Source organism: Ursus arctos, unplaced genomic scaffold (genome assembly GCF_023065955.2).
Source record: "Ursus arctos isolate Adak ecotype North America unplaced genomic scaffold, UrsArc2.0 scaffold_12, whole genome shotgun sequence".
Taxonomy (NCBI): domain Eukaryota; kingdom Metazoa; phylum Chordata; class Mammalia; order Carnivora; family Ursidae; genus Ursus; species Ursus arctos.
Window position 1 is genome coordinate 54826012 of NW_026622786.1, and position 13141 is coordinate 54839152.

At 35.7% G+C, this 13141-nt stretch overlaps 1 protein-coding gene across 4 annotated transcripts in view; it reads right to left on the minus strand.

The window, feature by feature from the left end:
- The window catches only part of ATG4C (autophagy related 4C cysteine peptidase), an 85970-nt gene that overhangs the window by 42913 nt on the left and 29916 nt on the right, over positions 1–13141 (minus strand). For all 4 annotated transcript variants that reach the window (XM_026497933.4, XM_026497934.4, XM_026497935.4 and 1 more), the window contains one exon: positions 11685–11768. In XM_026497933.4, the coding sequence (XP_026353718.1) occupies positions 11685–11768 (84 nt within the window). The remainder of the gene's footprint in view (positions 1–11684; positions 11769–13141) is intronic.

A 13141-nucleotide genomic window follows, 5' to 3' on the forward strand; every position in this document is an offset into this window, starting at 1 on the left:
CATTCCTTGATTAGTCTCTCAAAATGAATGGACATTGCTTGATTACTTCTAGAGAGACTATCTTAGTCACCTTTACAACCTCAGCAGGCAGCACAGTGCCTAAAACAAGTAGGTCCTAACAAATGTTGCTTGGTTTGGGTGGGTGGACAGGTGGATAGATAAATCTGCCTACAACTCTTAATTCCAAGGAGTTCAATTTCCAGTGCCCTTCTGCAGGATGTTAAAGCAGTTTTATCATGCTTTTATTCTTTATCCTTGCTGCACCTATCCTTCCTCAAGTTCATTCTGAAAAAATTACAATCATCTAAACTTCATAATATTCAGCTTAATGGAGCTAACTTGTGGCATACAGTTTCAATGACAATAAAAATAATGACTGTCAAGCTCCCATTATCAATGAAGTTTATTAGAATATGTGAAGTTTATTAGAAATAAAAATGCCTAGAAATTGAACATGGCCCTACAAATATGTCCAAAATTTCTACTCTAGAGAAATTTAAATTTGTTTGCAATTTGATACAATAGCACATAACTCTCACATCTCACCCTGTGGCTTGACAAACATATAGTTCCTCATCTCCTACCTTGACGAAGTGATTAATTCTTTATCCTTTTAAGATCTAGTCTTAAAATTACTCTAAATTTACTCTAAATGTTTACTCTAAATTTACTCCAAATTTAAAATTTACAGGGTACCTGGGTGGCTCAGTCGGTTAAAGCCTCTGACTCTTGATTTTGGCTCATGTCATGATCTCAGGGTCAGGAGACGGACCCTGCATCAGGCTCCATGCTGGGTGTGGAGCCTACTTAGGATTCTCTCTCTCCCTCTGCCCCCCCCCAAAAACTTACTCTAAATATTATTGGAAAATTGCTAGTACTAAATGAACTTCATTGTTCTGTTGACTCTCCACTATAATAATACTGCCCCTGCTATTCAATTCTTTGACTGACTTCTCTTTTCAAAATCATAATTAATTATATCTATAATATTTATCTACATCTGCCTCCCTTCCAAATTTCAAGTACACTAGAGGAGAAGGAATCTTTCTCCTGCACCCCTAAAGCTTCAGCACTTATCACAGAGTTCAGTTCATAGTAGATGTGCAATAAACATTTGTCAGATGAATGTAAGATAAATGGAACCACAGGAAGAGGGGTTTTAGAGGGGTTTTTTAATTTTTGTTTTGCTTTGCTTTTGTCTTTTATGATGGGAAAGATGTGAGATCAGAACTTTATGAAGAATGGGAAGTCACAAAGAACCACAACAAAGAATGAAACGAAAGCTGATAAAGGAAACAGAAGAGAACTGCTATAACATCAAGGGTTCAATCAAGGCTTACTATCACAATTAAACAAGCTAATATGAGAAATAATTACAAGTAAATAAATTATAAAATGAGCCCTCAAAGACTACAGATCTTGTAATTATCAGATACAGGATAAAATAAGTATGCATACGTTTAAAAAATAGAAGGGTACTGAAAGTTAGAAAAATAACAAAAAACAGACTATTAAAATTGACCAAGCACATAGGAAAGAAAACCAAATGGAACTGCTAGAAGTAAAAAATATAGAACTAAAAATAGAAATTTGGCATAAGATTAAACAGAAAATTATACACCACTCAGGAGATAATTAAGGAACCAGAATTAAGAGAAAGAAATTACTCAGAATACAGCACAGAGAGACAAAGTAATAGAATATGTGAAAAACCAAGAATTTCAGAGACATGGGGAAAAAAATCTAACAAAGACTTACCAGAGATGCAGGAGAGAATGGAAGAATGGGGAACAGCTATAAATTAAAAGTGGTTGAAAATATTTCAGATTTTAAGAAAGATATGAATCCCAAGTAGAGTAAAATAAAGTTCACATGAAAGACAAAGAACTGATCTTAAAAACAACACGAGAAAACAAACAGTGAAATGACAGCTTCAAGATACTAGAGAGAACATCTTGTCCTAAAGTAAGCAAGGATTTATTAAACAGAACACAAAAGTAGTAACCATTTAAGGAGGTAAAATAGTTAACCGGACTATATTAAAATTAAGAACTACTATTCTTCCAAAGATAACTTTGAGTGAAAAAGTCATAGATTAGAAGACATGTCCTATATATACATTCCAAAAAAGGATTCATATCCAGAACATATAAAGAAAGCTTAGGAATGAATCAATAAGAAAAAGACAATCTAACAGAAGACCTATCCAAATGGAAAGGTGTTTATGAAAATATGCTCATTCCATTAGTTATCAGAGAAATGCAAATTAAAATCAAAATGTAGCTCTAATAAAAAAGAAAAACATCAAGTAATGGTGACATAAGAGCAAGTAGAATTCTTACATACACCTAGTAGGAATACAAATTGGCACATCTACTTTATAAAACAATTTGGTAGTATCTACTGAGGCTAAACATATGAATACCCTGTGATCCAGCAATTACATTCCCAGGTATACATATTGAATGAAAATCCATACGCATGCTTACTCACCAAAGCACATGTACTGGAATATTCACAGCAGCGCTCTTAACAATTGCCAAAAATTGAAAATTTTCCAAATACCCCCCAAGAGTAAAACAGAGAAAGTCTGGCACATGCACACAATGCAGTACTGGAAGGAATACAAAAATATCCAGCACCCGACAAGGCAAATAATACAATGTCTGGCAATCAATCAAGGATTACTAAGCATGCAAAAAGGCAGGAAAACACAAGCCAAAATGAGAATACTCAATCAATCAAAACTGAACCAGAACTAATACAAATGCTAGAATTGGCAAACAAGGACATTAAAACAGTTATTACAACTATTTTATATATGTTCAAAAAGGTAACTAGAGAAAAGGAAGACCAAAAAAAAAATGGAACTTCTAGATATATAAACTACAAGGTCCAAGATGAAAAATATATGACTGGGATTTATGGCAGATTAGACACTACTGAGGAAAAGACTGAAAGACTGGTGAACTTGAGGACACAGCAATAAGAACGATCCAAAATAAAACACAGAGAGGAAAAAGAATTTTTTAAAAATAAAAGACCAGAAGGGGTGCCTGGGTGTCTCAGTCAGTTAAATGTCCAACTCTTGATTTTGGCTCAGGTCATGATCTCAGGGTCATGGGATCGAGTCCCATGTTGGGCTCTGCACTCAGCGTGCAGTCTGCTTGAGATTCTCTCTCTCTCCTTCTCCCTCTTCCCCTCCCCCCACTCGCAGTCTCTCTCTAAAATAAATAAATAAAATCTTTTTAAAAAATAAAATAAAAGACCATCAGTGAGCTGTGGCAGAATTTCATCCATGATAATATATGTATAAGTGGAGACCCAGGAGAGAGAAGAAAGTGAAGGAAAGAAAAAATATTTGAAGACAAAATGACTGGAAAAAATTCAAATTTGAGGGGAGCCAGGGTGGCTCAGTCGGTTAAGCATCTACCTTCAGCTCAGGTCATGATCCCGGGGTCCTGGGATCAAGCCCCACATCAGGCTCCCTGATCAGCAAGGAGTCCGCTTCTCCTGCTTCTCCCTCTGCCACTCCCTTGTTCATTCTTTTCTCTCTCTCAAATAAATAAATAAATAAAATCTTTTTTAAAAATTCAAATTTGATGAAAACTATGAATCAGCAGTTCCAAGAAGTTCAACAAAACCCAAGCACAAGAAACATGAACAAAATTGCACCAGTACATATCATAATCAAATTTTTCCAAACTAGTGATAAAGAAAAAAATCTTAAGTGCTTAGGAAGTAGTGGTTTCATCTTACCCTAAGTCATCTACAATGAATTCATTCATAATGATAAATAAGTATAAGATTCTTTTTTTTACAGATTTTATTGAGAGAAAGAGAGCAAGCGCGTGCAAGCACAAGTGGGGGGGGAGGGGTAGAGGGAGAGGGAGAAGCATACTCCCCACTGAGCAGGAAGCCTCATGTGGGGCTTGATCCCAGGACCCCAGGATCATGACCTGAGTCAAAGACACGTGCTTAACTGACCGAGCCTCCCCAGGTGCCCCAATAAGTATAAGAGTCTTAAACTTGATAATCTGCCTTCTATTATTTTATTTCTATCAATATTAGGACACATTTGTAAAAAATTAGATTATTTTAACCAGGCTAAATCTGGTATGATCTTTCAAGCTTCTAAATTTATCTTGCTACCTTTCCTGAGCTACAAACTCTTCACTTCATATTATACAATTCCACCTTCCCAGTGTAAGATATCCTGTTGTGCATTGTTATGTCAATATCTGTAGTATAAGGGTGCCTGGGTGGCTCAGTCGGGTTTTCGGCTCAGGTCATGATTTCAGCGTCCTGGGTTTGGCCTGTGTGGGGCTTCCTGCTCAGCAGGGAGCCTGCTTCCTCCCTCTCCCTCTGCCCCTCCTCCCTGCTAATGCTCCCTCTCTCAAATAAATAAATAAAATATACTATAAAAAATATTGTATACTATAAAAAAATCCAAATGGTCCTACCAGTTAGTAGTATCTTGACCAAATACCAAAATTTAATTTTACAGATTATCTGTAAGAGAAGCAATTAAGGATTTTATTTCATTCTAAGGAAGCTTAATCTTTTCACAGACACCATGCCCCCATCTGGCTAGGATTTTTCTAGGTTTTCTCTTAGATGATTCAGGACATGATGGGCTCAGAGACTGTTAAGGAAAAACTGGAATTTGAGGCTATCTCTGGCACACTGGTTCTATTGTAGGGGCCAAAATAATTTAGTGTAAACTGAACAGAGATAAGGCTCTGTCTTTCCTAATTTTGGGGCTGAGGAGCATCTACAATCAGTCTAGCCATGGGGATGAAAATAGTACATGGAAAAAGGGGGAAAAACTTTTTTAAAAAGTAGGGTAGCACAGAGGCTAGAAAATGGTAAAAGCTTTTTCTGAACTGAAACCATCTCAGGGATGGACTTTTGCTAGGAATCTCTTTGTAGAACATAAGGAAGGGCATGAAAGTAAGATATCAAGTGGTCTTACTATGTATGCTGTTGGTTTTTGTGCTAAGTCTATTGTTTTTAGGGATCTATGTTGCTCTAGATCTTACCAGGGTTATGCCCAAACGTTGTGGAAATAAGATCAAGGAATTCAGAATTTTTTGAATCATAACTTTTACTTTCACTAAAAAATGGCATGTACAAAGAAATGAGGAGTTATATAGAGGTGTATCGCTTAATTTCCAGATTTCGTTCTATCGGGGCATCTGGGTGGCTCAGTGGGTTAAGCATCTGCCTTTGGCTCGGGTCGTGATCTCGGGGTCCTGGGATTGAGCCCCATATCAGGCTCCCAACTCAGCAGGGAGTCTGCTTCTCCCTTTCCTTCTGCTCCTCCCTGCTGCTTGTGTGCACACTCTCTCTCTCTCTCAAATCAATAAATAAGATCTCATTCTATTATTGATTGATATTAAAGTATTTTGTCTGACCACAATGCAACTGAATTAAAAATCAATAAATAATGCAAGAAAATACTATATACATTGTTTATAAAGGTGAAAAACCAAAATCAAATGCCCATCAATAATAGAATGAGTAATTTGTAGTAATTCATACAGTGCAATACTATGCAGCGGTAAAAGTAAACCAGAACTACCTGTAACAACATGGACAATTCTTAAAAACATAACTGAAAGGCATAAGCAAGTAACAGAAGCGAAATATAGTTTGATTCCATTTTCAAAAAATCAGAAACAGGAAATAAAAAATCATTGTAACATTGCAATAGAGGGGGTTTTTTTGGCATGGGAGGGCTATAATTGGGTAGAAGAAGCACACAGAGATTTAAAAAATTACTCAAATACCATAGGTTTTCACTCATACGTGGAATTAAAGAAACAAAACAAATGAACAAAGAAGAAAAGAGACAAAAAAACAGTCTTAACTATAGACAACAAACTGGTGGTTACCAGAGGGGGGGTGAGTAAGTGGATGAGGTGAAGGAGATCAAGAACACACTTACTGTGATAAGCACTGAGTAACAGATAGAACTATTGAATCATTATATTATACACCTTAAAATAACATAACACTGTATGTTAGTTATACTTGAATTAAAAGTTAAATAAATAGGTAAGAGTAAAATTGTATTTTTTTTGTTGAGTACACTTTTGTTACTCTCCTTAAATGTATATACACAAGGTTTTTACCTTCTCTATGTATGAATATTTCATAATTTCAAAATTTTAACGATTTAATATAAAATTATAAAAATAATAAAAATTCGGTATTTGTAATAAATAATACAAAGAAGAAAAAGTCTTTCTTCCACTAGATTGTGTCATATTGGTCATATATCCGAGCTTGGTGCTGAAATAGACACTTGCCACTTTAAGGAGAGTTGGTGAAAATAAGGCCAACATGCTGAGATTAGCAGAGTAGGAAGATGAATAGAACATGAGTCCTTGATGTCACAGAGGCACTGAATTAACCAACCTAGAGCCATCCCTACATAGGACTTCTGATTGTGTATGTTAATACATCCCCTCATTGTTTAAGCTATTTTGAAATACATCCATTAGCAACCTTTCTAATTTGGTCTCCTTCTGTAGTTTTACAGCAGCCTATATTTCTGCTTCATCACAAATATCATAATGGGATTAATAACTTTTGTACTTATTTGTTTAATGTCTCTCATCTGGACAGTAAGCTCCTTGAGAGTAAGGACTGTGCCTGTCATACTTTCAGCATTAACTCCAGTGCCTGGCACATTATAAGACTCTCAATAAATACTTGTGGAATAAATGATTAACCTTATTCATCACATCTACTACTGAATACTTAAGTTGTTTCCAACTTTTTATTTCAATAAAGCTACAATAAACATCCTTGTACATGTATTCTCCACACATACAGAGAACTCCTCTATGATCAATACTTAAAGGTCAAATTGCTGGATCCTAAGTTGTGTATATTTTTAATTTTTCTAAGTACTCTCAAATTTCTCACGAAGAGGTTGTACCAGTTTACACTCTCTTCAGCAGTGCTTGAGTTCCTACTTCTTCACATCCTTGCTAAGATTTGATATCATGAAACCTTTCAATTTTTACAAATCCGATGACTAAGAAATAATATCCCATTTTAATTTGCACTCTCTTTATTACTAGCATAGCATTTTCCTGTATTTGGCCATTCAGATTTCTACTTAAAAAGCACCTGGCCTGTTCATTTGCTTGGCTCATCTTTTCTTGGGTTGTTTATGTGCTTCGTATTAATTTGTAGTTCATTATTATTTTGGAGACTAACATTTTGTTTAAGATAGAGATGGAGAGATAGAAAGGTCATCATGTGATACATACACAGATAAAATACCTACACACACAAAAGGAGAATGAAAGAGCGTGTGCAAGTATCTTCTCTCTCTGGTTTGCTACGAAACTTTGTTTATGGTGTCTTCTGTCATGTAGATGTTTTAAATTTGTATTTGGTCAAAGTGATCAATATTTTCCTTTATAGGCTGTAATTTTATGTTGTTTTTTTTTAAAGATTTTATTTATTTATTTGACAGAGAGAGACAGCCAGCGAGAGAGGGAACACAAGCAGGGGGAGTGGGAGAGGAAGAAGCAGGCTCCCAGCGGAAGAGCCTGATGTGGGGCTTGATCCCAGGACTCCGGGATCAGGCCTGAGCTGAAGGCAGACTCTTAAGGACTGAGCCACCCAGGCGCCCCTGTAATTTTATGTTTTATGTAAGAAGTTCTTCTCTGGAGCGCCTGGGTGGCTCAGTTGGTTATGCATCTGACCTCAGCTCAGGTCATGATCTCAGGGTCCTGAGATCTCAGGGTCCCTCCTCGGGGAGCCTGCTTGTCTCTCTCTCTCTCTGCCTCTACCCCTACTTAGGCACTCTCTCTCTCTCTCTCAAATAAATAAATAAAATCTTAAAAAAAAATTCTTCTTTACCAAATATCATGATCACTAGCTCCTTAAAACAATACAATTTGGCCTTGATGCATAACACAGACCCACATCCAGTAAACGTAGGTTAGCTGCTGTTACTTTTGTATCTTTACCACTCTAGTGAAACTGCTCTCACAAAAGTCATCAGCAATTTCTCATCAACAAATCCTAGAGCTTCTACCGAGGCTATTTCCTATTTAACCTCTTTTGAGCATTAGGCATTTTGTCCAACTCTTACTTCCTGAAAATCTTTCCTTTGGTTTCTATGATAATACACCATTATGGGTTTTTGTCTTATATATTGCCTATTCCTTCTTAATGTCATTCACTAATTCTTCCTCATCAGACTATCTTTAAAGATGGATGTTCTCCACCTATACTTTTCATCAATGTGACCTTACCCATTGGCCTCGAATGCGACCTCTTTGAAAATAAATACAAATCAATTCTAAACAGCCTACTTCATTCAGACTGTTCATTTCTAAATAGTCTACTGCAAACACTACATGTACCCCCAAGCCCGTGCTTCCTTTAGTATAGCAGATTTGGTTACTAATACTACCTATTATCCAAGATAGTAGTTTTTAAGTCTTCTTTATCTACTATCTCCATGTTACTAAATCCAATCATTTGTTAAATGCTGTTGATACTATCTTAAAATACCTCACATCCATCCCCTCCTTTCCATTTCCACTACCCTATATCAGAGTCATTGTATCTTGCCTATTAACTGACTTCCAATCATTCTTCTATCAGTTATTCTTCCAAAGCATGTATTTAGTTATAATTATTATGTGCTCCTTCTGGGCAAGATCAATGTCCTAACCAGTACATTGTGAATATATAATCACTGAAAATAATTACATGAAATTTGGCATTTTTTGCTCAAAAATCTAAGATAATAACAATCATTGTAATTAAGAAGCCAACTGGGCACCCCAGTCTCTCTCTGAAAACTTAGAAAACTTGCTTACGCCAAAAATTCTGTGACATGTAGGAACCCAAACCTAGCCTCCAAGATTTCTGCTAATTCTCCACAGCTTAAGCTTTAATGCTCCTCCCTGTGTCCAGCCACTACAATATGAGTTGTCGTCTTCATTCCACATGTCAAATTCATCCCCTTTCCAAAAGAACTCCTCTTAGATCAAGCATTTCACAAGCTTACCTGACTTTACTTAAGATCAGAGGACGTCAACAAGGGAATGTCTCAATGGACATGTAGCCTCTTACCACCTTTCTAGCTCCTCTCCTTTCTCCCTCCAGGTCCCACACCTTTCCCCTTCCCTGTATCACCACTCCTAAACGAAAGCAAAATACAGTTGATCCTTGAACAATGTGGGGTTAGGGGCTCCAATCCCAACCCTGTAGTCCATGTATAACTTGGAGTCCCCAAACACTTAAACTACTAATAACTTATTGTTGACCAGAAGCCTTACCTGATAACATAGTCAATTAACACATTTTTGTATGTTATATGTTATATGCAGTATATACTGTACTTTTACAATAAGCTAGAGAAAAGAAATATCATTAAGAAAATCACAAGGAAGAGAAAATATACTTACAGTACTATACTTACTGCAGAAATCCACATGTAAGTGGACCTGCGCAGTTCAAACCCATTGTTCACGGGTCAACTATAGTCTTCTATTTGTCTCATTCTTACTTCCTACATCACTTACTTTGTGTCTCTTGAGTTGAGGGCCCCCAAGAGCCCACTACAAGGATCTGTTCAAAGTACTTCTTCTAAAAAATCTATAATGCTATCCTTAACAACAAAAAAAAAATTCTAATAAAGGGCACCTGGCTGGCTTAGTCAGTAGAGCATGAGACTCTTCATCTTGGGGTTATGAGTTTGAGCCCCACACTAGGTGTAGAGATTACTTTAAAAAAATTAATTTTAAAAATTCTTATAACTTTTTCTCCAATTTCCTGTATCATGAATAATAATACTATTTAGGATGCTCATATGTACCAGGCAAATCACTAAACCCTTATGAAACAGTTATCATTAATACTTAGGAAGAATAAACAATTTGCCTAAAGTAACAACTAATTAGTAAAAAGAGCCAAAATTCAAAGCACTTATGTCTGACCCCAAAGCCCATATTCTCCTCTGCCTATAAACAAATAACAAAACTTTTTAGTATAGCATTCAAGAAGTCCCAACATAATTTGATTCTTTCCAGAATTCTCTCACACCATACCTACACAGGACATCTCTGTTTCTGAAATATACTCTCTAATATCTTGTGCCATTCTATTTACCGAAAATGTATCCCTTCTTTGTCCATCACCTTCCTATTCATCCTTCAAGAATGCTGTGAGGATTCAATCAGTTAAACATGTAAATTACTTAAAATGCTGCCTAGCACATAATAAATAATAAATGTTAGCTGTTATTATTACAAGACTTTTAAAAGGTTTTAGGAAATTGCTGATAGGAGGCGCCTGGGTGGCTCAATTGGTTGAGTGCCTTCGGGTCAGGTCATGGTCTCAGGGTCCTGCGATTGAGACCACTGGGCTCCCTGCTCAGTGGGGAGTCTGCTTCTCCCTCTCCCTCTGCCCCTCCACTCGTGTGCTCTCTCTCTCTCTCTCAAATAAATAAAATCTTTAAAAAGAAATGAAAAAGAAAATTGCTGATAAATGATGTGCCAAAATAAGTCAACCAAAAATAAAAGCCTTGATAATGACATACTTTCACATACATTCACTCCTCTCTCCTACACACACACACACACACACACACACACGCACATTAACACAAAATACACACACTCATACACGCAAAACCAAGCAAAGACATATAGTAGAAAAAACACCAGTCATAAAGTGAGACATAGCCTTGGTTTAAATTTCAGCTCTGCCATTTAATACCTGTGTGACTTTGGACAAATTACTTAACTTCTCTAAGCTCCTGTTTCCATACTCATAAGGTAAGGATATATGAATCAATGTTGTAGTCTTGTTGTAAGAATTAATGACATTTCACAAAGAGCTCAGCATGACGCCTGACACATAGAAGACACTCATTAAGTGACATAAATTATTAAAAGAAAATACATGATAATTATTAAAAGAAAATGTATGATAATTATTAAGAGGATGAGTATATGTGGAAACTTAAAAACATCAAATAAAGTCAATTAATTTCAGAAATTGGAGCTTCCTTAAGAATTGGAAAATCTACCATTAGTAGGTTAATTAAGGTGATACTTTTAATTATTAGTGTATACTTTAAAGTTATCACAGAACTTGATACATCATATTAAGATATCAATTCAAATAATACTTAGCATTCATACTATTATAAGTCCAAAACTATGAGGGACACAACAAAAGAGGTCATGATTCTCATCCTCAAGGAGTTCACTAGAAACCCAAACCACATGGCAATGTATTTTGTGTTACATAAAATACAGGTTCTTAAAGAAATATGCCAAAAACACAAGCATAAAAAGTGGTATGGTGGTTGCCAGGGGCTGAGGGAAAGAGAAGGTTGGGGAGTTATTGTTTAATGGGTAGAGTTTCAGTTTTACAAGATGAAAAGTTCTGGAGATAAATGGTGGTAATGTTATTAGTACAACATTATGAATGTATTTAATACCACCTAACTGTACACTTAAAAATTATTAGGATGGTAAATTTTATGTTATGTGTATTTTACTACAATAAGAAGAGTTTAAGTAAAAAACAAAAAGACATATGCCAAAAGTAAATTAATCTGGAAATAAAACAATGAAAACAGTTATACAATGAATTTCTATAAAGATTTTTAAATGGGTTACAAATTTAGCACTTACCTTCATACTTAAAATGGTAGCATTTTCCAAGCAATAATACGGGGGAATTTCTACTAAAATATGTTTTTGTTTTCAACACCCAACCTGAACGAGAAAAGAGAAAAGTAGTTTTGGAATTAAAGGATTTCAGACTAAGAGTCTAGCAGCATTTCCTTTTTCTTAATTTCAAATCATTAATTCTCAGCTATAGACACTCATTTTTTGCAAAAATAGCAAAATATATGGACAATGAACTGAAAATACAGGCCATTTATGTGACATTCAAATACAGTTAAGTATTTTAAACACATTCTATTCACGTAAAAGACATGAGAAAGAAAAGAATTTAATTTTAATTTATTTTCAAACAGGTTACAATGTTCTTATGGTATAAAACTTAAAAGGTACAAATTCTACTCCAGTTCCTCTGACGTCAATCTCTTTTCCCAAATGCAACAAATGTTACCAATTTCTTGCATTTCCTTCCATCTTAGATAATTAAAATATTTAAAGTAATAGAGTATTCCAATAAAGTAATTTAGGGACAAGGTAACACAGTACACTAGTGCTTTTGGTAAATGTGGATTGAAGTTTCCTACGGAAATGTTATAACCCCATCATGTCAGCCACCTTAGGATCTCTGAAAGTAGTGAATAAAGCTTTCAGAGAGACTCATCTCAGTTTTCCACCTCCCAATTCCCAATCCCCAACTGTAGTTGCAAACTCTGATTCTTCCAATTTTCTTCCTACTAAACTATGTGTCTAAAAGGTAGTATCCTTTTGGGGTTTTTTCCCATGACCCTGAGAACATGACCTGAGCCAAAACCAAGAGTCGGTTGCTCAACCAACTGAGCCACCGAGGTGCCCCCTCCTCTTGGTTTTTTATGGTATTATTAATATTTCTTGACTTCCTGAGAAAAACACTTGTCCATTACATTTCTGAATATCCCCAAGTATATGAAATTCCTGACTGCTAATGGTAGACTTAAAAGCCACTTCTAAAGTACAAGAGCATATAAACACAAAGAATCTGAAACTGGGAGACAACAGACTTAGATCTACTCTTTTTTTTCTTTCTTTCTTTTTTTGGGCAGCAAAGTAAAGTTTATTGAATGATAGTAAAGTTTATTGAATGATAGAGGACAAAGCTCCCGAAGAGGGAGGGGACCCAAGGGGGTTGCCTGACTTAGGTCTACTCTTAAGTAGACTATCTACCATTTATATTGAAGAGTTGTTAGAAAATTTAAAATCAGTGATTCTTATGAAAGTGCTCCTCAAAGTACTGTAATACAAATAAATATAAAAAACAAATAAATAAAACTGTGTATTCACAATAAAGATGATCCAAGTATTTGAATTTGCTGGAGAAAAGAATGGAAAATCAAACACACGAATCAGGCTTTCATGCAGCTTGGATTACTACAATACTCTCCAGAATGGCTTCTGTGCCATCAGTCTTCCTTCACTCTAGCATATGC